Genomic DNA, 24,572 nt, shown 5'->3' on the forward strand with positions numbered 1-24,572 from the left:
AATCTCGAGCAAAACATATGACAGATGGACATGACCTCTGTTATAAGTGCTTGAGTCATAGCATGAATCTTCTAACTGTTACAACTGTGGCTGGATGTCCCATAGATCACAAATAAATCAGGCTATCCAGCTGTTTCTCATCTGTGAGCTCTATGTATAATGAATCGAGTAAGGGCTTCAAGATGCGCCAAGCATCAGCAGACATGGCTTTGTCAGGGCATGAGAAACAGGCCCGAGGTTCTTTGGCACCACCAGCACAGGGTCTGATGCACCAGTGAAAGACCCAGTGTCTTCTGTTGCTAGGCTGGAGCCATCAGCACCAGCAGCCTCATGTGGTTAGTGCCATCAAATCACCATAGGTCGGCACTGTTGAAACACTAGAGCTCAAAAGGTCTGGCATTATTGAAGCATGAGGCTGTGGTTCGATTAGTACCATCAACACAGAACAGTTCAGCATCCCTGATGCATCCAGTGCCATCGGTGAATAAGATGCTGTCGACACTGTCAAAGCATTCAACAGAGAAGTACTCAAGATGCCAGGTGTCAGAGGCCTCAACATAATTGGTGCAGGAGTCTTGGCAAGAGCCGGGTAGTGACTTTCTTTTTGGCCAGGAAGATTTCCATGGCTCCCTTTCATGTGTTTTATACTGATCCGCCACTATGGGTCCTCCTGTGGCATCGGAGATGGATCACAGACCTGAAAATTAGAAACCCCAGATCCCAACTGCACTGTTTGACCGGTAGTTCCGGTATCAGGGCAAGTTCAGGAGATCCAGACAGGGGCACTTCCTTGAAGTTCAGGGGATGCCTACCAGAGTGATGAACTCATCATGGTCACAGAAAAAGATAAAGCTTCCCCAGCACTGGCACAGGGGACCCAATTACTGAACCAAATGAGTTGCTTAGAACTTTTTTTACATCAATTTATGCCAGCGGCAGCCAGGAAATTCTAACTCCAGCCAATCTGTTCCCTCAAGGAGGAGTCCCAGCCATGTCCATCCCAGTGCAGCAACTCACTATCCCAGCCCCCAAGGGTCAGCTCCTTCAGTACCTTTCAGAGGAGGAAGGACACAGAAGGCCTAACTCCCAGGCCCCACAGGAGGCTTCACACCTGGGAACATCAAGGTCCCTGGTCATCTTGGTCCTCTTCAGGATCGTGGGTGAGCAATGCATCTGACTCAGAGGCGGATTCAACAAGCATGCCTTCAGACTTTCCACTGAAGCTACTGGAATATTTCTTGCCTCCAGAAGATTTATCATACTCAAAATTCCCGGACAAACTAGGGAAAAACCCTCAGCAGTCACATACAGAGGGATTAAGTTCCTCACAAAGATATGTTTGATATCCTCCTTTTCTTGGAGAATTCAAAGCCAGCAGCATTGCTGGTTCATTAAATTCTTCAGGACCTCCAGACCAGAATGTGGGAAGATCTGGCTTCTTGTACTCCAGTAGCAAGGAAACTGAACCTGAAATACAGGGTGCAGCAATTGCCTGTTGTTTGGGTAGTCCAGCTTCCCCATCAGTTGGTGGTGGTGGAATCAGAATCTTGTCTTCTTCATGGCCATTTGAATAACCCTTTGGGAAAGGACCCAAAACTGCTTGACTCATTAGGAAAGAAATATTTCCAAAGCTCAAAGTTCAACATATGCATAGCTGACCACCAGCTGTATATGATGCAAAACTCGCATGATTGTATTAATAGGATGAGACCTATCATGAACTACCTGGATGAAGAACATGAGGCATATTACCAGACTTTTCTGGAAGCGAAGGAATGTGAACATCATCTCTTGCTCTCGAGCTGTGTCTTGTTTTAGCGGCTAGGAGTTCAGCCCCTGCTATTGCAGCTCAACAAATGTTATGGCTGCAAGCTAGTGGGCTACAGGAGGATGTCCATGACAAGCTGGTGGATGTTCCATGCTCAGGAAACAACCTTTTTGGTGAAAAAAAAATCAGGGAGACCATGACACAAATCAAGGAACTACAATGGTTCTCCAGTCTCTATCGACCATCACTGATCAGCCATCAACACAGTGACGCCTGTACTTCTCATACAAATGAGCATACTTCCAGCATCATCCCTTCTGCATCTACCAGCACTACCAAGCCCCTTAAGTACAGCAGCAACAAACACTTCCTTCCAGAGATGGGCCCAGTAGTCTCAAGCAAAGCCCCCATCTCCCTCAGTGAGAGGTCCAATTCAATTGTTCCTCCAGGAGTGGAAGAGGATCACTGGGTACTCAGGATTATGTATAGGTACCGCCTATACATTTGTCTCCATCTTCCAGGACACCATCATTGTTCATTTAATCCAGATATGTCTCATTCATCCCAACTTCATTCCGAGGTGGACATGTTCCTTCACCAATGGGTAGTAGAACTAATCCCTCTTCCCAAGATATCAGGAGTTCTGAGACCCATCCAGGATTTATGACAGTTGGATATGTGCCTGAAGAAAGAGATACTCAAAATAAACTCCCTCCAAACTATCTTCCCTGTATCCAGGCAGAGACCTGGATGTGCATTCCTGAAGGAAGCTTACACACATTTCAACTTACCTAACTGACTGGTAATACCTAAGATTGAGGGTAAATGATCAATACTGTCACTTCAGGTTCTACCCTTCGGCTTATCAGCAGCTCCAAGTGCCTGGCAGTTATAGCAGCCCTCCTTCATTGCCAGGGTGTATCAGTTTTTCCCCTAAATGGATGACTGGCTAATGACAGGCCCCTCCAGAACCGGAGTCAGGTCAAACAATACAGTTTTTTCAGTCTCTGGGGTTTGTCATCAACTTCAGCAAATCAAATCTAGTTCCAACCCTGAGAATCCAGTTCATAGGAGCCTGGAAAGACTCAATAGGAGAGAAGGCATTTTTCTGAAGAACAGGGCAACCTGCCTATCTACTCTTTTGCAAAGCTTTGTACTGCGGTATCAATCAACAACTTATCGTCATTAGTCATATGGCAGCCACTGTTCACTTGGTACAATTTGCTTGTCTTATATGAAACCTCTCTAGGGGGCCCTTCGGTCACAGTGACCAACTATGACAACCTTTGTTACAGCGTCACAAGCTACCAGTGGGTGTGAGATAGTCTCTTAGAAAGTGGTTAAGGCCAGAAGTCCTCACATTAGGGTCCCCTTGGAGAATCCTCCCGCATCAAGTAACACTGGCAACAGACACCTCCACCATGAGCTGGGGAGGTGCACACAGGGCGATATTACATTCAAGGGACATGGTCTTTGATGGAGCACCACTGTCAGATAACCCTCTTGGAACAGGAAACAATTCATTACGTTCTGTGAGCATTCACTCACCTGCTGCAGGGCAAGTGGACTCTAATCCTAGCAATCTAGTGACAATACTTTATGTAAACAAACAAGGCAGAACAAGTTCTTGGATTTTTTGTCAGGAGCCCCAAAAGATTTGGGCACGAGCTCTTAGTCACAGAATTCACCTTCAGATAATGTACCTCCTGGGAATGACCAACATTCTGGCAGACCACCTCAGTTGGATTTTCAATCACACATGTGATTATTGGACCAAGAGATGGTAAACATTCATGGGAATGACTGACCATGGACCTGTTTGCGTTGAAGATAAATTGGAAAGTGGAGAGTTCTGTTCCATTCTTCCAAGCAAGTTCAGCTTTGTGCCAGATGCTTTTCTACTCAAATGGGATGTTGGTCTTCTGTATGCTTTCCCACTCACTACCTTTGGTAGCCAGAATGATTCAAAAGGTTAGTCAGAATTAAATGGAGATAATACTCATTGTCCCAACCTAGCCTAGACAGATGTGGTTCTCTTACCTAAGTCAAATTTTGGTGTATCCAATTCCGTTGAAAACCTCACCATCTGTGTTAATCTAGGAGGAGGGTTGTCTACAGCATCTAAACCTACTTCATCTCAATCTAGTGGCATGGAGATTGAGTGCTCATTAATCTCTCTGTGGATACTACCCAAGGATATTTTGATTTTTGCAAGAAAACCATCAATCAACAGGGAAGATCATATGCTTTTAAGTGAAAACAGATTCTCAATTGCTACCAGTCATCTTCTTTAAATCCGTCTGCTTGCCATTCAAGGGATCTTCTTTAATACTTATTCTCCCTACCTTCCTCAGGTGTTTGTACATTTTTGGTGAGGGTGCACCTGAATGCACAGACAGAAAGCCAGTCTTTGGTCACCCATTAGCCTTGACGTTTTAAAGGGATCATGGCATACAAACCCCTTAGTCTCCAAATCGGCAGTTTCGTGGGATGTCAATATGATCCTTGCACAGTTAATAAAACATCCACTTGGCCCATCAGATTTGGTACCACTGAGATTCCTCATTTGGAATTTGATATTTCTAGTAACAATCACTTCAGCAAGAAACAAATCCTGCAATTTTTTCACATTAGGTTAGTATTGCATATCTACCCAAAATTTCTTCTAAAAGACTGAGTCTTCCTTTCACATAATCTACTAACTTTTTTCCCATGGGATAAGACATCCCTTCATACATTGGACTGTAAGATGGCTATAGTTTATTACCTGCAAAGGATTCAGCCACATCATCGGGCTTTCCAACTTTTTGTCTCCTATGACCCCCAACAGGATGGGGAAAGCTAAGTATCTAAACATACTGGGGTAGATATTCAAAGCTGGCCCTGTTTAGTCAATTAGAACTTATCCAGCTATGTTACAATGTATAGTCAGTGGCAGAGCAAAGCCATTGAGTATATGTATATATATATATATATATATATATATATATATATATATATATATATATATATATACACACACGCACTTAGCCGGTAAGTCTACCCAGTTAAGTTTAGACCTGGTCTACGGGGCGTCTAAACTTACATGTATAATTATGCAACTAACTGCAAATATCAGTTATTTATTTATTTATTTATTTAAAATTTTTATATACCGGCATTCATGTTACAAACACATCATGCCGGTTTACATATAACAAGGGTGTACAATGAACAATTGAATAACCTATTGGTGTGGAAGGAAGCAGTTACAAATAACAAGCCGTAAATAATTAGCCGTATAGGTTACAGTATATGGGTAACTTACTCTGCTCCTGATCCACCCAGTACATACCTACTTTTTGCCATATAAGGAACATATAGGCCATATAAGGAACATATAGGCCGATACAGTAAAGTCTGCGGGAGAGCGGGCGTTTGCCCGCTCTCCCGGCACGCGCACCGGCCACTCGCCGGTGCACGCGATTCAGTATTTAAATTAGACCCGGTGGTAAAAATGGGCAAAAGAAGGCGCTAGGGACGCTAGCGCCTCCTTAGTGCCTCCTTTTTGACAGGAGCGGCGGCTGTCAGCTGTTTGACAGCCAACGCTCAATTTTGCCAGCGTCGGTTCTCGAGCCCGCTGACAGCCACGGACTCGGAAACCGGACGCCGGCAAAATTGAGTGTCCTGTTTTCGGCCCGACAGCCGCGGGTCGAATTCAAATTTTTTTTTTTTTTAACTTTTTTTACTCTTTAGGACCTCCGACTTAATATTGCCATGATATTAAGTCGGAGGGTGCACAGAAAAGCAGTTTTTACTGCTTTTCTGTGCACTTTCCCGGTGCCGGAAGAAATTAGCGCCTACCTTTGGCTAGGCGCTAATTTCTGAAGGTAAAATGTGCGGCTTGGCTGCACATTTTACTTAGTGAATCGCGCGCGAATACCTAATAGGGCCATCAACATGCATTTGCATTTTGAGGGCGCTATTAGGTGCCGCGGGTTGGACGCGCATTTTCTTCCCCTTACTGAATAAGGGGTAAGGGAAAACGCGCGTCCAAGAGCAGGAGCGCACTGTACTGTATCGGCCTGTTAAATGGCTAAGCAATGGAAGCTGAACATAGATGCATATTTAGCAGCCGCTTCTTAGCCACACAAGTCCCACTTATCCAGCTAAATAGCGCTGAACGCGCTTTGAATATTGACCCATTCTGGCCAATTAGTTTATTTATTTATATATTAAATTTTCTATACCGTTGTTAAGACGAGCCATCACAACTGTTTACAAATTGTAAAATACATAGGATAAAACATACAATGTGAATAAACAGTTGGCATTTAAAATAACAATAGAAATAAGAATAAACAGTGACTAAAGATAAAAAGAATAAATAGGTAAAGATAAAAGAAATAAAAAAGTACTAGGGTTAAAAGAAGTTGATAGTTAAAGTTAGATGCGGTCTCATTTTCCAGCCGTGTATGCCTTTTCGAACAGCCAGGTTTTTAAATCCCATTTGAACTTCTTAAAATCAGTTTGTAGTCTCACATTCATCAGTAGTGCGTTCCATAGTTTAGGCCCCACAAGCGACACAGCTCTTTCTCGGAATCCGTTCAAATGTTCGGAGTGTACAGCAGGTATTGACAGTAAACCTTTGTTGGCGAACTTTAAATTTCTTTGGGGCACATGGAGCCTAATGACAGCATTTAGTTTATGTAAGGTGCAAAGTGTTTTAAATTTAATATGGGATTCAATAGGTAACCAATGTAAAGCTATCAGAATAGAAGTGATATGATCCCTTTTTCTACTGCTAGTTAAGATTCTAGCCACTGCATTCTGCAGAACCTGAAACGGTTGAATAGAGAAGGCTGGGAGACCTAGGCATAAAGAGTTACAATAGTCCGTACTCACAAAAATCAATGATTGCAGGACTGTTCTAAAATCATTTTGAGATAATAAGGGTTTTAGTCGCTTCAACATCATTAGTTTGGCATAACCTTTGTTTATTTTACTCATTATGTTTCTTAAAACATAGTTCTGGATCAATAACTCCTAGGTCATGTATGTATTCAGCTAATGTAAAAGTGATATTATCTTTAGTGTTATCATTCTTGGACTCCTAAGTGAGACTTTTCTCTGTAAGAGAATGATTTCTGTTTTGTCGATATTTAGAACCAGTTTCATTTGCGTGAGAAATTGCTTCTTGATTTTCAGATACATCATTGTGAGTTAGTACACAGCATTACACATTGCTCTACCCTGGCTGACCTCCAGATTGCAGAGTTGGTAAAGGCCCAGTAGGTACAGGCATTGGCAGGTCCTGTGACCCATCTCGAAACTGTATCTAACGAAGACATCTGCAAAGCTGCAATTTGGTCATCTCTGCACACAATCACATCTCACTATTGTCTGGACAATCTTTCAAGGAGCAACAGTAAATTTGGACAAGCAGTTTTGTGTAACCTATTCTCCCAGTAGTCCACTCTCCACAGGGGAATTGCTTAACCAGCAGGTACTCCACAGTGCAACCCTCAGCTTGGAACTCCACATATGCCATGGCTAAAGACATGGTTTAATGGAACAAAGTCAGCATGACTTTACCCAAGGCAAGTCTTGCCTCACAAATCTGCTTCACTTTTTTGAAGGAGTTAATAAATATGTGGATAAAGGTGAACCGGTAGATGTAGTGTACTTGGATTTTCAGGAGGCATTTGACAAAGTTCCTCATGAGAGGCTTCTAGGAAAAATAAAAAGTCATGGGATAGATGGCGATGTCCTTTCGTGAATTACAAACTGGCTAATAGACAGGAAACAGAGTAGGATTAAATGGACAATTTTCTCAGTGGAAGGGTGTGGGCAGTGGAGTGCCTCAGGGATCTGTATTGGGACCCTTACTTTTCAATATATTTATAAATGATCTGGAAAGAAATACGACAAGTGAGGTAATCAAATTTGCAGATGATTCAAAATTGTTCAGAGTAGTTAAATCACAAGCAGATTGTGATAAATTGCAGGAAGACCTTGTGAGGCTGGAAAATTGGGCATCAAAATGACAGATGAAATTTAATGTGGACAAGTGCAAGGTGATGCATATAGGGAAAAGTAACCCATGCTGTATTTACACAATGTTAGGTTCCATATTAGGTGCTACTACCCAAGAAAGAGATCTAGGCGTCATAGTGGATAACACATTGAAATCGTCGGTTCAGTGTGCTGCGGCAGTCAAAAAAGCAAACAGAATGTTGGGAATTATTAGAAAGGGAATGATGAATAAAACGGAAAGTGTCGTGGTGCCTCTGTATCGCTCCATGGTGAGACCGCACCTTGAATACTGTGTACAATTCTGGTTGCCGCATCTCAAAAAAGATATAATTGCGATGGAGAAGGTACAGAGAAGGGCGACCAAAATGATAAAGGGAATGGAACAGTTCCCCTATGAGGAAAGACTAAAGAGGTTAGGACTTTTCAGCTTGGAGAAGAGATGGCTGAGGGGGGATATGATAGAGGTGTTTAAAATCATGAGAGGTCTAGAACGGGTAGATGTGAATCTGTTTTTTACTCTTTCGGATAATAGAAAGACTAGGGGGCACTCCATGAAGTTAGCATATGGCACATTTAAAACTAGTCAGAGAAAGTTCTTTCACTCAACGCACAATTAAACTCTGGAATTTGTTGCCAGAAGATGTGGTTAGTGCAGTTAGTATAGCTGTGTTTAAAAAAGGATTGGATAAGTTCTTGGAGGAGACGTCCATTACCTGCTATTAATTAAGTTGACTTAGAAAACAGCCACTGATATTACTAGCAATGGTAACATGGAATAGACTTCGTTTTTGGGTACTTGCCAGGTTCTTATGGCCTGGATTGGCCACTGTTGGAAACAGGATGCTGGGCTTGATGGACCCTTGGTCTGACCCAGTATGGCATGTTCTTATGTTCTTAATTCAGCCCTGCTTGTCGACAGAAAAGGCGAGTTTGCTTACCATAAATGGAAGGATGAATTAGCCATGCTTAATACACACCCTCCTCCTTGGAGAATCGACTATAAAGCTAAATATGAGGTCTACACAGACTGAGGGGCTCACGAGAAATTGTTCATGCAGGAACTTCTGCAGATGCCCAGAGAAAGTGGTCCATTCAGCATTGTCAGATGACGTTACCCATGTGTCATGCCGATGAAGAACCCTGTTTACAGTAAACAAACTTGCTTTCCACAAGTAAAGCAAATTTTACCTGCAGAAATGCTTTTAAAAATTACCCTCTTATTCGACTTGATAATTTTTCAAAGTAGAGGTCTTAGATTATAAAGTTCTTGAGACAAGTGCTGGCAAAATTGTATGTGACCATATACCACTGTGTATGTTAACAGCACTTAAGAATGGGACATACTGAAGGATAAAATATAAACCTATACTGTATCTCTTAAACAGATCCATTGAGAAAAATAATATAGTTTTGTTTGTCTCCAGACTGAATGTAAAATTATCAGTACCAAATCAGTGGAGAAACAGAAGAGAGCTCAGCACATTGTTCCTAAGGAGCTAAAAAAGGGGAAAAAGAATAAGGCACCAATAATGGTCACTGATCCAAGGGATCCTGTAAAAGAGGAAAAAATGTTATCTCCTGTTCCCTCACCTGTGACCTCAGAATCCATTGAGGAGATGAGATGTACGTATGTCTTTATAGCTTAGTTAATGCATTTTTAGTCAGAATGAAAAAACAGGGATTAATAACTTATGAATGTCAATGTTTAGCAAGAAAGTTACATTTAAAACTATTGTTTATTTATTTATATTAAATGTTTTAATACATCGTTTTTTATACTGGGGTGTAATCAAAACGGTTTACAATATAACATACATAATAAAATTCACAGATACTGAAGCTAAGGACATTTAAAAAACGATGTAAAAAAGCTAAAATAATACAATGTATAAAAATAACGAGGAAAGGAGAAGGGAAAAAACATACTAAAAACGGAGACATTATCTAAGTAGAGCCGAAGTTTTAGGTAGCGTCATTGATGTTGAATGCGCATTTGAAGAGATACATTTTTAGACTCTTTTTAAATTCTTTCCTGTTGTCAAGGTGTCTTATGTTGTCTGGGATGGAATTTCAGAGCTGAGGATCAGCCACTGAGAATGCACGTTGTCTCATGATATCCAGTTGGGCAATTTTAATTTTAATGTATCATGCGTTGTCAGTCTCAGCTGACAACAGTATGACCCTAAATCTGCACAATTCAGAGGTGTAACAAGAATCTTGCACAGGAGTAAATATCTGAAACTGGGTGTGATGCTCTCACCGGTCTGTATACTGCCGCTTGCTGGTCGCTTGGAAACTCAAAATAGCAATTTAGCTGTATTTATCTTACAAGTCCTCAGGTGGGATTTGAACCCTCACCACCTGGATAGAAGGCAGATGCCTTCCCCACTGAGCCAGCAACTCAAGTTCCAACCACTGGCTTCAGAAGTCCTTCTCAAAGTCCATAATTCAAAGTCCGGCCCCACTGGGCCTAACTGCTGCCTCCCTCCGTACCTCTGGGAGCTCACTTCCCCAGAGATACAGCCACCCACCGGCAGTTCTCCAGGCAAAGTATCCTTGTTGTATGTCCAAACAACAAAAGTCCCCACGCTCACCTTCCTTGTGATAGTGGTTGCAGGCCTTCACACCGTCAGGGATATCCAGTGTCCAAGTTTCCCCGAGCAGCCAAGCAGCCCGTTCCTTCCTCCTCAGTCCCCGCCCAGAGACTGAGACTGCTCTACTAGGAGTCTTTTTTATCTTGTGGAAACTCCTCCTCCTCTGCCCACTGATTGGCTCTGGGAAGGTCCCACCCTTAATTCCCCACACCTGTGGTTCCTCTGTCCTTGTAACATCCGGGGGAAGGAACCAAGGGACATCTCTTGCCTGGTGTTACTGTATTTTCCTTCCCCCCTTTTCCTTGAATCTTTGGTTCCTAGCTTTATAGTTCCTATCTTAGTCTAGCATAGTGACCCCGTCACACTGGGATGAATGTCCCCTAGACCAGCCAATATGTCCCTTTTGCAGTATGAGAAAGAATGTTATTGCCTAAATATCTCTGGATATTTGTCTGTGTATTCAGCTTGGCAGTTTTTCAAAACTGAAGTCTGTGCACCTAATTTTTAAAAAGATTGTTTCTATTACACAGATGCCTGCAGATAAACAGGATGCCAAAGTTGGATGCCTAGTGCCAAAGTTCATACTGTTCAGCTGAAGATGCCAACTCAAGAGAGCTTATGTTTTGACTTGTCTTGCCATGCTTTGCCAAAATGGTTTTGCATGTGAGATTGGTGCATGTGTAACTTGTGGGTACCTTCTCTCATTCAAGTCCATTTTGACAAGGAATGACAAGTAAAATAAAAGCATAAGCTGTCCAGGAAGGCACCTACAGCTAGATGAGCAAAGCATAGGCTGTCTGAGTGGGCATCAACAGCTGAATAGTACATACATTAGTATTGTGTGCATACTGTCCAACTGTTCAGGATAACAAGGAAAACCTGTGATTGGTACCTGCCTTAGAGAGCTCACATTGGAAATTTAACTTCTGGGTCTAAGGTGGAGTAAACTTACATTCTCCTAGGACAAGCAGGATGGTAGTCCTCAAACGTGGGTGACATCATCAGATGGAGCCCGGCACCCTGACCTTGCGCAGCTTGCCACTATCCACGCGCCACGCGGGGTCCCCCTTCAGTCTCTTTCTTTCCATAGTGCTGTTGCCTCACGGTTATGGAGCTCTACTCTGTTTTTTCAGAATTTTCATCTAGTTTTGTTTGCAGTTTTTCGCTTCACATCTGCGCCGGGCTCCCTCTTCCCTAACTCCCCTTGACAGTAGGGCGGCACAATAAGTTTTTCTACCTTCTTTGCAGTCGGTTCCGGGGATTTTTTGGAATCGGTGTCCACCCTACACTTACCGCTTGCCAGCCCAAAGCAAGGCTTCCTCCGGTTTTCTTTGGTGCCCCTACTGCCCGAGGACCATGTCCTTAATGGATCCACATTATGTTTGTATTCTTTGCCTGGGGCATCGCACGATGTCCGGGTTTGCCGGGTCTGTGACCAGATGATCCCGAAAGGTTGTCAGACACATTTGGATAAAATGGAAAAGCTTTTTGGCTCCAGGAAGTAAGGGCTGTCTACACCGGCGTCCCTGTCAGTGCCGTGGGATTGGGGGAAGCCCTTGGACACCGAACCATCGATGTCCACCACCCCCCTCCAGAGAGGGGTACAGGGGATCGACCGTTGTCTATGTCTTCGCATTCCAGGAAGTTAGATTGCTCGCCTTCCTTGGTGCCAGGGAAAGACCAGGCCGAGCACTGTGGGGGACTGAAGAAGCAACATCACCGGTCGCCATTGACGCATGGCACCAGTTCCGGGAAGGCACCGGCATCGGCTGTGTTGCCCCCGAAACGGCTCCATGGAGACAAGGCTTCGCCCTCAATCAAGCCCAGGAGTCCAAGGCGCTCCCCACCGATGTCCATGTTGGTGCCGGGCACCAATCCTCCTCGTTTCAAGGGCGATTCAGTGGCGCCTGCTCCTCCACCCGCCTTATCCACGGTGTCCTTCGAGGAGGAGCTGGATTGCAGGGTTTAGTTGGCAGTGCTCCAAGCTCTCAGGGGTATCGAACCACCAGCCCCTTGGTGCCACTGCCAATGCTGGAGCCTACTCCCTCGAACCTAGCACCGCTGCTGGAGCACCTTAATGTCCTGCTGTGCATCCTCCATATGCAGCCTGTGCCCGGGGGTTCTTCAGTCCCCCTGCAGCCATCGTTGCCTCCTCCCTCCTGGGCGATACCCATCGCCAGTTCCTCCAAGGAGGAAGTCTCGGCGCTTACAGGGCCATCAACTACCCAAAGTCCCATCTAATCCCGGCCACAGGGTCGGGTTTCTTCACCGCCATGGGCCTGGACACTACCACTCCTCCCAGCCCCCTTCAAACCACCCCACCCCCGGGCTATGAGATGCCCTCCTTCTTCCTGCCCCACCGGCCAATCAGAGGCTTCCTCCTCCCACTGGCAGGAAGAAGGGAGGAGGCTTCTGATTGGCCCACAGGGGCAGGAAGAATGTTATTGTTTGTAAGGTTTTTGGTGGACCCTTGGACACTGTGGCAGCTGACCATGCCCACGGAGGGAAGTCCCGTGAGGGGCCACAGGTCAGGCTCAGCTTTGGGACACAACACAGAGTTATATCTTTTATTAGACAGAGTTGAGAAGCCACCAGAGGTGGCAGTAGTGAGTAGATATGAAGCCCGGCTGGGCTAGGGTTCCTCAGGATACTGGAACAGCGATTCCCTCTATAGCTGTGCGGTAATGGAGAAAACTGAGATAGCGAGTACAGTGGAGCATACACAGAGTTCTGGTATAGAACCTCATTGGTAAAGTTACTTACACAGCGGTTTCTCCCGGAAGGTGACACAGAAACTGGAATAGAGGCAGGCCCTCGAGGAGCGAGTACCTGGTTCCAGAGAACAGCTCTGAGGAAATAAAGTTGGTATCTCACTGATGATGTAGACAGCGGTTTCTTCCAAGCAGAAGCGATAAGTTCAGGCAGCGAATCAGGGAACATGGGCCCTCAAGGAGCAAGTACCGGTTCCTGATAGCGACCTGAAAGAAATGAGAGAGGCCCCCGAGGAGCGGGTACCCCGTTAGGATAAAGTCCAAAAGTTGGAGAGGCAGAGTACCTAGATACGGAGAGTGAATCGTATCCGTAAGGAGATCCCTTGCTAACTCAATTAGCTAGCAAAAAGTGTAGGCTTTTGTATCCAGGATGCATGACGTCATCACAGGGGGACGCCCCTGAGGTTCGCGCCAAAGAGAGAATAAGAAGCAGGGCCACGCAGTGCGCGCGCCCTATGGTACTTGGACAACATGGCGGGATGCAGCGCCCAAGCCGGACCGGACACGCCGGAGAGGACTGCAGGCAGACGCCTTGGCAGCCAGACATCCATCAACCGCGGGAGGAGTCGCAAAAAAGGTAAGGTGGGCGGAGTGGAGACGTCGGGCAGCGACAGTCGTAACAGTACCCCCCTTCAAAGGGCGGTCTCCTCTGCGGGTACCAGGTTTTGGCTTCAAAGGATGCGCAAGATGACATTGATGTAGCATCTCTTTATCAAGGGTATTAGCCTGAAGCTCCCAAGAGTTTTCTTCAGGGCCGAAACCTTCCCAAGAAAGAAGGTATTCAAATGTTTTGCAGCACTTGATTTTTCTTTTAGCTACAAGCTCACTTGGTGTTATATTTATATTAGCCTCACATTATCCTCTTGTGTTATCCCTTTTACATAATAAATGGCATTTCGCATAATATCTTTAAATGTAAAGATACCACTCGAAAGCGCTTTTTATTAAATAAGGAGCTGAACTTCCAACAAGTGGTCATAGCTCTAATACAGGAGACTCATGTACAAAAACGACATGAGCATTTATTATCCTTTTCTTCCTTCCCCTACAGATATTGGGCTGCCAGTAATAAGACCTCTCAATATGCTGGCGTGGGAATATTAATTTCCAATCTATTGTTAATAGGGATGTGAATCGTTTTTGAATGATTAAAATTATCGTCAGATAATTTTAAAATCGTCCTAAATCGTTAGAGTGCACGATACAATACAAATGCCCCCTATTTATCGTCAGGGGCATTTGTATTGTATCGTTAAAAAGGGCACAGGAATTATTTGGGGGAGGGCGGGAAAACCGGCACACCAAAACAACCCCTAAACCCACCCCGACCCTTTAAAACCAATTCCTTACCCTCCCCCACCCTCCCGAACCCCCCCAAAATGTTAAGTTACCTGGTGGTCCAGTGGGGGGGGGGGGGTCCCGGCGCGATCTCCCTCTCTCGGGCCATCGGCGCCATTTTGGCTGCCACTAATTAAAATGGCGCTGATGGCCCGATAAAAAAAAAACCTACCCGACCCTTTAAATTGACCCCCCACCCGGAGATCACATGACACGCTGAAGGAAGAAGACGTGTTCTTCCTTCCCGGGGGATAACTTCCACCTATCCAACCCCATCACGCCGTTTCGCCGCCTCTTTTTTGCCCGCGGGAGGTTGTTTTGCACTGCACGACCTGGTCTCCTAGGAAAATAGCCCCTGATGGCGACGCGAACCGCAAAAAAGGACAAAGACAGAGAGAAGACGCGGCTGCAGGACCCGCCGCCGGAAGATGAAGCTGGGCCGGCGGACGTCGCGGCAATTACCTTGCCGACCTCGGCGGAGATGACCGCGGCGGTTGTGGCGGCCCTTACCCCAGAACTAAAAAAAATTTCGGCGCAGCTTGCTGAGCTTACCGCAGGTATGGCAGGGTTTGAGAACCGGTTTACTGAGGCAGAAGCGCGTATCTCCGCTAACCAAGATGGCCTCCTCGTGGCCCAGGGGGAAATCCAGGCTCTTAAAGAGGCAGTGGCAAAACAGGCTGTAAAGCTTGAAGATTTGGAAAATCGCTCCCCGCCGCTCGAATTTGCAGTTTGTCGGCTTCTCGGAGGAAATTGAAGAAAATAATCTAGCCCGGTTTTTAGAAAAATGGCTGACTGAGAATCTGAAGCTGTTAGAGGTCTCCGGCCCACTCCGCGTGGAGCGAGCTCATCAACTCGGCCCTCGGCGGGAAGGGAACGAGCGACCAAGGGTCATCATAGCAAAGATTTTAAACTTTGCTCATAAGGCGGCGATCCAACGAGCGGCAAGGAGAGGTGAGCCCCTGACCTACTCTGGGCAGAAAATCTTAATTTTTCAGGACTTTTCTGCGTCATTGTCCGCACAGCGACGTGTTTTGGCCCCATATTGTTCTCAGCTGATTAAAAAAGGGATGAGAGCCGTAATGATTTACCCGGCGAAAATACGAGTACAGACGTCGACAGGAGTGCACTGGTTCACAGATGGCTCAGCAGTGGAGCAATTCCTGCGAACCCGAGGGAGCGCACAGGGTTCCGGTGCGAGCAGCCCCCGAGAGGGAGAGCCATAAGGCCGGTGTGGAGCGACATGGACCTTGGCGGCCCGTAAGGGCGGGTTCGACGATATTGCAGTTGCAAGGATTCGAGTTGGGGCTTCTATTGTTTTTCTTCTGCGTTGTTCTAGGAGTTCCTACAGGACTGTTTTGTATAAATGGTTCTTCTTCCTCCCCTTCCTGTTTTGGACGTTTTACAGGGGACAGTGCGGTGAAACGAGGGATTTCAGTTTGAGCCGTAGACTTCTAAGTTTTTTTTTGGAGCTAGCAGGTTGAACTCTCTACAAATTTTATTTCTTTATTTTTTTTCTTTTCTTTTTACAGAGCCTTCTGCGATGTAGAAAAGGGCTGGACTATTGATTTGTACCTGGATTTTCTTTGTTTGTTTGTTTTATTCTTTTCTCTTTTCTTTTCCATTGCCAAGATGGGGAACCTGGTACCCAGCTTTCTACACAGACATAGGCTAAGCTCTGGCTGTTATTATGTGCCATTCAGGCGGTTCATTTTATCATTTGGGCCATATCTGGACAGAATATGTATAATACTCTTTATCATGGCCTTGGTTGGGGGTTGGATGGGGGGAGGGGGGACCTGGAACGTGTCGTTAGATCTCACTTGCTGCGCAGCGCAGCAGGCTAGGTTCTGGAGATGGGATGGGAGGGGGCAGGTAGGGGGAGAGGGGGATGGGGTAGGGGTGGGAGGGGGGGAAACGGGACGGGGTCTTTGTGCTATGGTTGTTGGGGAAATGTTGAATTTTGTGTAATATTTTGGTCATTGCCGTGGTTCCGATGGGTTATAGGAGACGCTCCAGCTGGGAGGGTGTCTCCTGTACATCAAAAGGTTAATGATTTATCATGTGCCTTTCTGTTAGTTAAGAATGAGTGTCAACACCACTAGAATAGTTACCTGGAATGTGGGGGGTATTCACTCCCCCATAAAACGTACCAAAATTTATTCAGCCCTGAAACGCCAGAAAGCCGATATTGTCCTTTTACAGGAGATGCATCTCTCTGATCTCGAACATGAAAAACTGAAGAAGGGATGGGTGGGGGAGGTCCGGTATGCGACGGCCACAAATAGATCTGCTGGGGTGGCCATATTAGTCCGGCAGGGGATTCCGCTGAGTATTCATCGGGAGATCAAGGACTTGCAGGGCCGGTATCTGATCTTAGTGGCTGACCTGTATCAAACACCGGTGGTTTTATGTAATATCTACGCGCCCAACCAGTATACACCTTCTTTTTTTCGAGAGGTATATGGGCACTTATTGCCACTCTTGGACAATATTCTGGTCCTTGGGGGAGACTTCAATGCTGTGCGGGATCCCAGTCTAGATGCCTCCCAGGGATCGGCGATACACCGCCCGCAGAGCAAGGGCATAGCACTTCTGGAAAACTCCCTCCATCTCTTAGATGTATGGAGAACCCTCCACCCTACTGAGAGGGACTTCACACATTTGTCTCGTGCGCATGCATCCTTCTCCCGTATAGACTACCTTTTTCTTAGCACTTCTGCGCTCGGGAAGGTGGAGGAGGCCCAGATAGGTGATATCTGTATCTCGGACCATGCCCCAGTTTGGTTCGATTTTCGTTGGGGCTCGCCGACACCACCTTTTCGAGTGTGGCGTTATCCCTATTATCTCGCAGACGACATATCCTTTCAGAACTTTTTGAGGGAGCGGTGGGCAGAGTACTCTAGGGTTAATTCTGGGCATGCGACTGACCCCGCTCTTTTTTGGTACGCGGGGAAAGCGGTTCTTAGGGGCGATATTATTTCTTACGTGGCGCACCGTCGCAAAATGCTAGATAAACAGCTACTGACCCTGACTGGGGAATTGCGGGCTGCCAAGAGGAACTATATACAGACCCCTACACTGGCCAATAGGGAAAAATTGCTGACTACACAGGCAGCGGTAAACACCCTTCTACATCAAAGGGGGAAAAAAAGCTTACTATATTACCAATTCCGACTATTTCAATATGGGAACAAGACTGGGAAGTTGATGGCCAACTTGCTCCGGTCTAATCGCCAATCCCGTCGGATAGCGGCCCTGCGAGACCCCTCGGGGCCCCCTTTTAACTGACACGGATGCGATTTTAGCGGCTTTTCAGCGGTATTATGCTGCTCTCTATACCGCAGAGGCGGCGTCACCACAGGACGTGGAGAGCATTTTGTCCTCCGTGCCCTTACCTTCTTTGACCAGGGAACAATCGGAGTATTTAAATGGCCCTATAACAGCCTTGGAGGTAGTCCGCACCATTCAGGCAGCTCCCAGGCTTAAAGCCCCCGGCCCGGACAGGTTCAGCGCGGAGTTCTACAAGGCTCTGTCGGTCGAACTGGGGGATTTACTAGCATTGACTTTCAATACTTTGGTTCAACGGGGATCTTACCCAGCCCATACCAACATGGCCCACGTTCCCCCAAGATTTTGAGTAAAATTTTGCCCACTTTGATACTGGCTGGGCAGGTGGGGTTCGTGAAGGAGCGATATGCCTTTACCAATATCCGCTGGGTGACCACGGCCATGGCTCTGTGTAGAAGAGTAGCAGAATCATTTTTAGTGGTCAGTCTAGACGCGGAGAAGGCCTTTGACCGGGTAGATTGGAGTTATATGTTCACTACTTTATAGCACATGGGCTTTGAGGGGTTTTTCCTCCGGAGCCTCCAGCTGTTATATCGGAACCCGGTAGCCGTAATCATCGCCAATAACAGTCAGTCCCAGCCATTTCCAGTGGCGCGGGGGACAAGGCAGGGGTGCCTTCTTTCCCCCTTATTATTTCTTCTAACTTTGGAGCCCCTGCTGCGTGCGATCCAGGATACCCCGGCGATACGGGGAATTAAGTTGCAAACTCAGGTGTTTAAGTACGCTGCTTTTGCGGACGACATACTCTTGTTTCTGACGAGACCCACGGTTTCATTGCCAGCGCTTTTGCGGCTTTTTTCCTTGTATGGCCGAATCTCTGGACTTCAGATCAATTGGACTAAGTCTGAAGCGCTGGGTTACCCACATACTGTTCGCTCAGGCTGGGATGGGCCCTTTCCCCTGCGGTGGGCGGAGGGCCCTTTTCGGTACTTGGGAGTGTGGTTGTCTACGGACCCTAGTGAGTTCTACTCTTTGAACATCCCTCGCCTCCTGCAACGCACCAAAGATAGACTTTTCAGCTGGCGTAACTTGCCTTTATCAATATTTTTAAGATGATACTGCTGCCCCAATGGCTTTATGTTCTCCAGAACATGGTGCTCCTTTTGAGGCGAAGAGATATAAGACTTTTGGACTCCATGCTGACCAAATTTTATTGGCAGGGTAGGAAGCCCAGGATTGCCCTGACGACTTTAAAGGGAAAGTGGGGGTGTGGAGGGATGGGTGCCCCGGATTTGCTGAAGTATAGTTTGTCCTGCAACATGCGTATAATTCGGGAATGGCTGTTGGATAGTGCCCACTATACCCATCTCCCGGCAGACCGCACACTGGTTGCACCCTTTGATCTTCGGTTTGTGCTTCAATGTACGGGCTCCCAGTTGCCTGATACCCTGCGGGGACACCCACTTACGGAGCCTATAAGGCAAACATGGAAATATCTATGTAAATATTTGCGCATTCCGACGATTTGTGCCTGCTTAATGCCCCTGCAGGGGAATCCACAGTTTTTGCCTGGATCCACCACGATGGGTTTTTGATTATGGGCTCAGAAAGGTATTACTTTAGTGGGTCATGTTCTGGACAGAGATTGTTTGTTACTACCTTTCGCTGAACTTGTTCAAATGTATACACTGCGACCGCAGCAGACATTTCCCTACCTACAGTTAAAGCACTATATATCTTCTCTACCGGAGAACTGTACGAACCTAGCTAACTTTGAGGCTTTAACTAAGCTTTTGAAACTCAGGCAGGCACGTAAATTGTCTCTTGCCGAAGCATATCGGGGGCTAACTCAAGTAACAGTTGTTAGGGATTGGGGAGGCTGGCGGAGAGGTGGAACAGCGATGGTACCTTCCAGGTGTCCGCGAGCATGCTTTGTTCGTGCATTAAACAAATTTCCAGGGTGACCAGCAATTTTTATTACAGGGAAATGCAGTATAAAATACTGTGGAGAGCATATTTTTCCCCCAGTTTTCTTTTTCGGGCTAACCTGCGAGAAACCAGTCAATGTGCAAAGTGTTTCGCAGAGGAGTGTACCCTCTCACATGCCTTTTGGGATTGCCCACGAGTACGTTGTTTTTGGAGAGCGGTGGTGCGTTATCTGGAGAGATTGTTGGCGGTCGCTGTTCCACTTTCTTCGGCCACTCTGTTGTTTGGGTTGCCAAATCCCAACCAGATTAAGAAAATGGAGACACGGCTTCTTATTCAGAAGGCGTGCTATGTGGGGAAAAAACTTCTCTTGTTACATTGGAAGGGTTCTGAAGTGCCGACCTACTGGATGTGGCGGAATAATTTTCATAAATTACTACAGCTGGAACTTTTGGCATCGCGGCTTTCTCCTCTTCTTCGCCGCAGATTTGTTCGGATATGGATGGTTTATATTCAGTCATTACCACATAGGATACGGAGTCATATCCTCAATGCTTCTGAAGACCCTCGTTCCTTGCTGACGGACTGATTCGGTTGGTGGCGTGCATGGACCACGAGACGCATGACCTCAACAACCACTATGTCAACTCTGTTTGGACTCCTTAGGGGGGAGAGGGATAGTGCGGGGAGGGGGGGGTCGGGATGGAGGATTACTGTTCGGGGGGAAATGATTATATGTAAAAGAGCTTCTTTCTAAAGTTACTGTAGCGGGGGGCTAAGGGCTATGGCCTCCCGGGCAGAATGCACTCTGATATGTGGTTTTTTTTTTCACTGCTCAATAAAAAACGTTTAAACATAAATTGACCCCCCACCCTCCCGACCTGACCCATCGCTAATTTTATTTTTAGGGAGGCCCACGCCGCTAAAAAAAAACAACCCACCTGACCCTTTAAATCGACCCCCCCCCCCTCCCGACCCCCCAAAATCTTTTAAAGTTATCTGGCGGTCCAGGGGGGCCTCGGGGAGAGATCCAGGGGGGCCTCGGGGAAAGATTTCCCGTTCCCAGGCATCAGCTGTTCTAAAAAAAATATGGCGCCGATGCCCCTTTGCCCTTACCATGTGACAGGGTATCCGTGCCATTGGCCGGCCCCTGTCATATGGTAGGAGCACTGGATGGCCGGCGCCATCTTTACTCATCAGCCCTATGGGTCGGGAGGGGGGGGTCGATTTAAAGGGTCGGGTGGGTTGTTTTTTTTTAGCGGCGCGGGCCTCCCTAAAAAAAAAATTTGCGATGTGAATTGGAATCGGAAACGATTCCAATTCACATATCTTAACGATCAGATTTTTCCCTCCCCCCAGCCGAATCTGATCGTTAAAACGATCTGGCACACGATTCACATCTCTACTTGTTAATCAAGATAAGAGTGGGCAAAATCATATTCACTATTTTAAATGTGTACTTCCCTAATATTGCACTGGTTTTATTCTTAGAGAAAGTGGACAATTTATTGCTTAACCATGCAGAAGGAGTGATAATAATAGGAGGAGAATTTAACACCACTAGAAACCCCATGCTGGACAATTCTTCAACCTCGTCAGCGACACTTCATGGGATGCGCAAAGCCTGGCTATTATTTCTACAGTTTGGTAGACATATGGATGCAAAGATTCCCCACTTTGCGGCCTTACGTATACTTTTTTCTCATTGCCACAAGGCACATATTCTCATATTGATTATTTTTTTGACAAATCATTACAAAATAGTGAAATCTGGGAATAAATAACATCACTTGGTCGGATCATGCCCCATCTGGGTGGATGTCCAATTTAAGGATATTGACCCGGGCCTGCACGTTTGGAGGCTGAATGACAATTTATTGAAATATAAATCCTTCTCCCAATCACTGGGCAAACATCTACAGGAATATTTTTGAATTAACCAAACAGAAGGGATGTCCCCGGCAGGGATCTGGGAATGCTCAAAATCAGTAGCCGGGGGGAATACTTATTTCCAGAGCTTCTTTTTGTAAAAGATAGCTGGAGCAATAAAGGAATCTTTTATTAACTGAAATTTCACGCCTCTCTAGTTAAATATATCTAACCACTCCCCACGAGCTTATAAACGCCTACTGAGGGTTAAAGATACTTTAAAGTCTCTCAATAATGCTTCCCTTAGCCATAAACTGGATTTACTCAAACAAAGCTTCTATGAGGGGGGGAAACAAAGCTGGGCACTATCTTGCGCATATTTAAAGGCCTTCCAGTCCCAAATCATTGTGGCCAAGATTACTCAGGTACTGGAACCAGGCAGGAACTGTAGCAGGACTCAGGTACTAGAACCAGGCAGGAATTATAGCAGGCAGGCAGGAACCAAGCAGGTACAGTAGCAAGCAGGCAGGAACCAAGCAGGTACTGTAGCAGGAATGGAGCGATGTAGCCAAGCGGGTCACTCCGGGGCGCAACGCAACAGGAAACCAGAATGCTAACCGGTTGCAAGGCAAAGGCTGGATGACCGCGGCCGGATTATCAAGGCCGCGGCGTCTGACGTCAGGAATTGGGCGGAGTCTGTACTGGTGGGAAACGGGCTACAAAGGCGCCCGCGCCTAGGAACAGGACGCCCACCGGAACCTTCCCGGTGGCGCTGCCCCAGCGGGGACGCCACCAAACAGGCCGCAGGCCAGGACTCCAGAGGCGGGAGCAGGTCCGGGAATCAAGAGGTAAGGGCCTGGCCGCGGTGCTCGCGGCCAGGACCACAACAAGAAGAACTGAATTACATAGTCTGGGTAAACAAATAAGCATGGGTGTAGCTTGCTTGTTACGGCGGTTACTACCCCGAATCAATTAAGCCTGATGCTTCACTTGGAATACATATCCAGCGCAACTCACTGCTTCAATGCCAGGGGGGGATGAATAAAAGATGATTTATATTCAGACAACTAACAAGGACTGAATTGCACAGGCAGGGTAAACAAGCGTGGGAGTAGCTTGCTTATTACGGCGGTTACTACCCCTAACCAATTAGCTAGATACTTCACTTAGATGCAGCTCTAGCACTGCTATCTACATCGATGGTGGGGGTGGAAGGGAAATAGAGCCAAAAAGTTATTTATATGGGCCAAGAGTAACAGATAAGTATGAAAAAAAAAATAAGTGTGAAAGCTTGCTGGGCAGACTGGATGGGCCATTTGGTCTTCTTCTGCCATCATGTCTATGTTTCTATGTAATCAGCAGGGCATCCTCGAGACCACATCAGAGGGAATTCGGAAAAGCTTAACACAATTTTACTGCACCCTTTATAAACAAGATGTGTCAATTCAGGATTCAAAGATAAAGGAATACTTGGAAAAGATCATTTTACCCGAGATTACCCAGAACAGCAGCAATATTTGGACAGTCCTAGTACTGTATTAGAAGTTCTTAATACGATCAAACAGCTGAAAGTGGGGAAAGCTCCAGGACTGGATGGTTTTTCTAGCGCAAGTTATAGAAACTACTTGTATATAATAGCAGCTCCTCTGGCTGAAATGTTTAATTCTCTTCAGGAAAACTATTCACTTGCTAAGAATTCTAACATTACTGGCATTTCAGTATTAGCAAAACCAGGGAGGGACCCCATGTTATGCAGTTCCTATCGACCAATCTCACTGATAAACCTGGATTTAAAAATTCTGGCACGGGTTTTAGCTAAGAGATTAAATGGGATCCTACCAAATCTGGTCCACCCAGACCCAAGTGGGTTTCGTCTCTGGTAGGATGGCAGTGGACAATGTTTGAAAGATAATTGATATCGTTTGGTTGGTTCAACACAAACATATACCTTCAGTTCTATTTTCCATTGACGCTGAGAACGCATTTGATTTGGTCCACTGGTCCTTTTTAGTCAAAACTCTTGCTAAAATGGGTTTTGGTCTCTTTCTTTTACGGTGGCTAATGAAGCTCAATGAACATCCTTTAGCTCGAGTAAAGATAAATGGCAGCTAAGGGGACTCCTTCACTATAGAGAGGGGCACGAGGCAAGGATGCCCCTTGTCTCCACTGCTATTTGCATTTTTCTTAGAGCCCTTTACTACTCGAATACACTCTTCTTCCAAAATAACAGGAGTCCATTTAGGGGGCCATCAATTTAAAATCTCTCTTTTTGCAGATGACATCATGCTTACGTTAACAGATCCTTTTAACACATTGCAGGGAGTTATCGAGGATTAAATTCCTTTAGTGAAGTTTCGGGCCTAAAAGTACCATTTCGAAAAATCTGAAATTTTAAATATAAACCTTGCTGAAAATGAAGTACTGGCTCTTAAGCGCCTTTTTCCTTTCAAAACAGCTCTTAAATATCAAAGGGTGCATATTGATCCAAATATTGCGAACCTCTTTGAATTAACATTATTCACCCTAACTGAAAGCAATAGATCGTGACTTAAATAGATGGTCTCGAGATACTTTTTCCTGGTTTGGGCATATAGCCATAATTAAAATGAACATCCTCCCGCATTTCCTCTATTTTTTTCTACTCTCCCTATTTACTTGCCAGCAACCATTCTTCGTAGCTGCCAAAGAAAGATTTTTTACTTCATCTGGAGGAAGCGTCCACCCAGACTGTCTAGGTTAACCTTATACCAACCAAAATCACATGGGGATCTGGGGGTCCCAAATTTAACTTGGTATTTTTGTGCGTTCCAACTTCGTGCTTTAGTAACACTGCACAATACCAAGAATATCTAACAATGGATCTTATTGGCACAGGCCATTTTCGGTACTATGCCACTAACTGCCGTTCCCTGGCAACCTAAATCCTCCTGGATAACCACTCACTGCATTCCGTTCTCTTTACAAACAACACTTAAGATCTGGCATCATTGGAAATCAGTGTTA

At 45.8% G+C, this 24,572-nt stretch overlaps 1 protein-coding gene and 1 long non-coding RNA gene across 9 annotated transcripts in view; one reads left to right on the forward strand and one right to left on the reverse strand.

Moving 5' to 3' along the window:
- Positions 1 to 10,480, reverse strand: part of LOC115096642 — a 112,091-nt gene extending 101,611 nt beyond the window's left edge. The window contains exon 1 of the long non-coding RNA XR_003858121.1: positions 10,378 to 10,480. This is a non-coding gene — a long non-coding RNA (uncharacterized LOC115096642). The remainder of the gene's footprint in view (positions 1 to 10,377) is intronic.
- SYCP2 (synaptonemal complex protein 2) overlaps positions 1 to 24,572 on the forward strand; it is a 752,024-nt gene that overhangs the window by 588,412 nt on the left and 139,040 nt on the right. For all 8 annotated transcript variants that reach the window (XM_029611557.1, XM_029611556.1, XM_029611555.1 and 5 more), the window contains one exon: positions 9,208 to 9,406. In XM_029611557.1, the coding sequence (XP_029467417.1) occupies positions 9,208 to 9,406 (199 nt within the window). The remainder of the gene's footprint in view (positions 1 to 9,207; positions 9,407 to 24,572) is intronic.

This window comes from Rhinatrema bivittatum, chromosome 8, assembly GCF_901001135.1.
Source record: "Rhinatrema bivittatum chromosome 8, aRhiBiv1.1, whole genome shotgun sequence".
NCBI lineage: Eukaryota > Metazoa > Chordata > Amphibia > Gymnophiona > Rhinatrematidae > Rhinatrema > Rhinatrema bivittatum.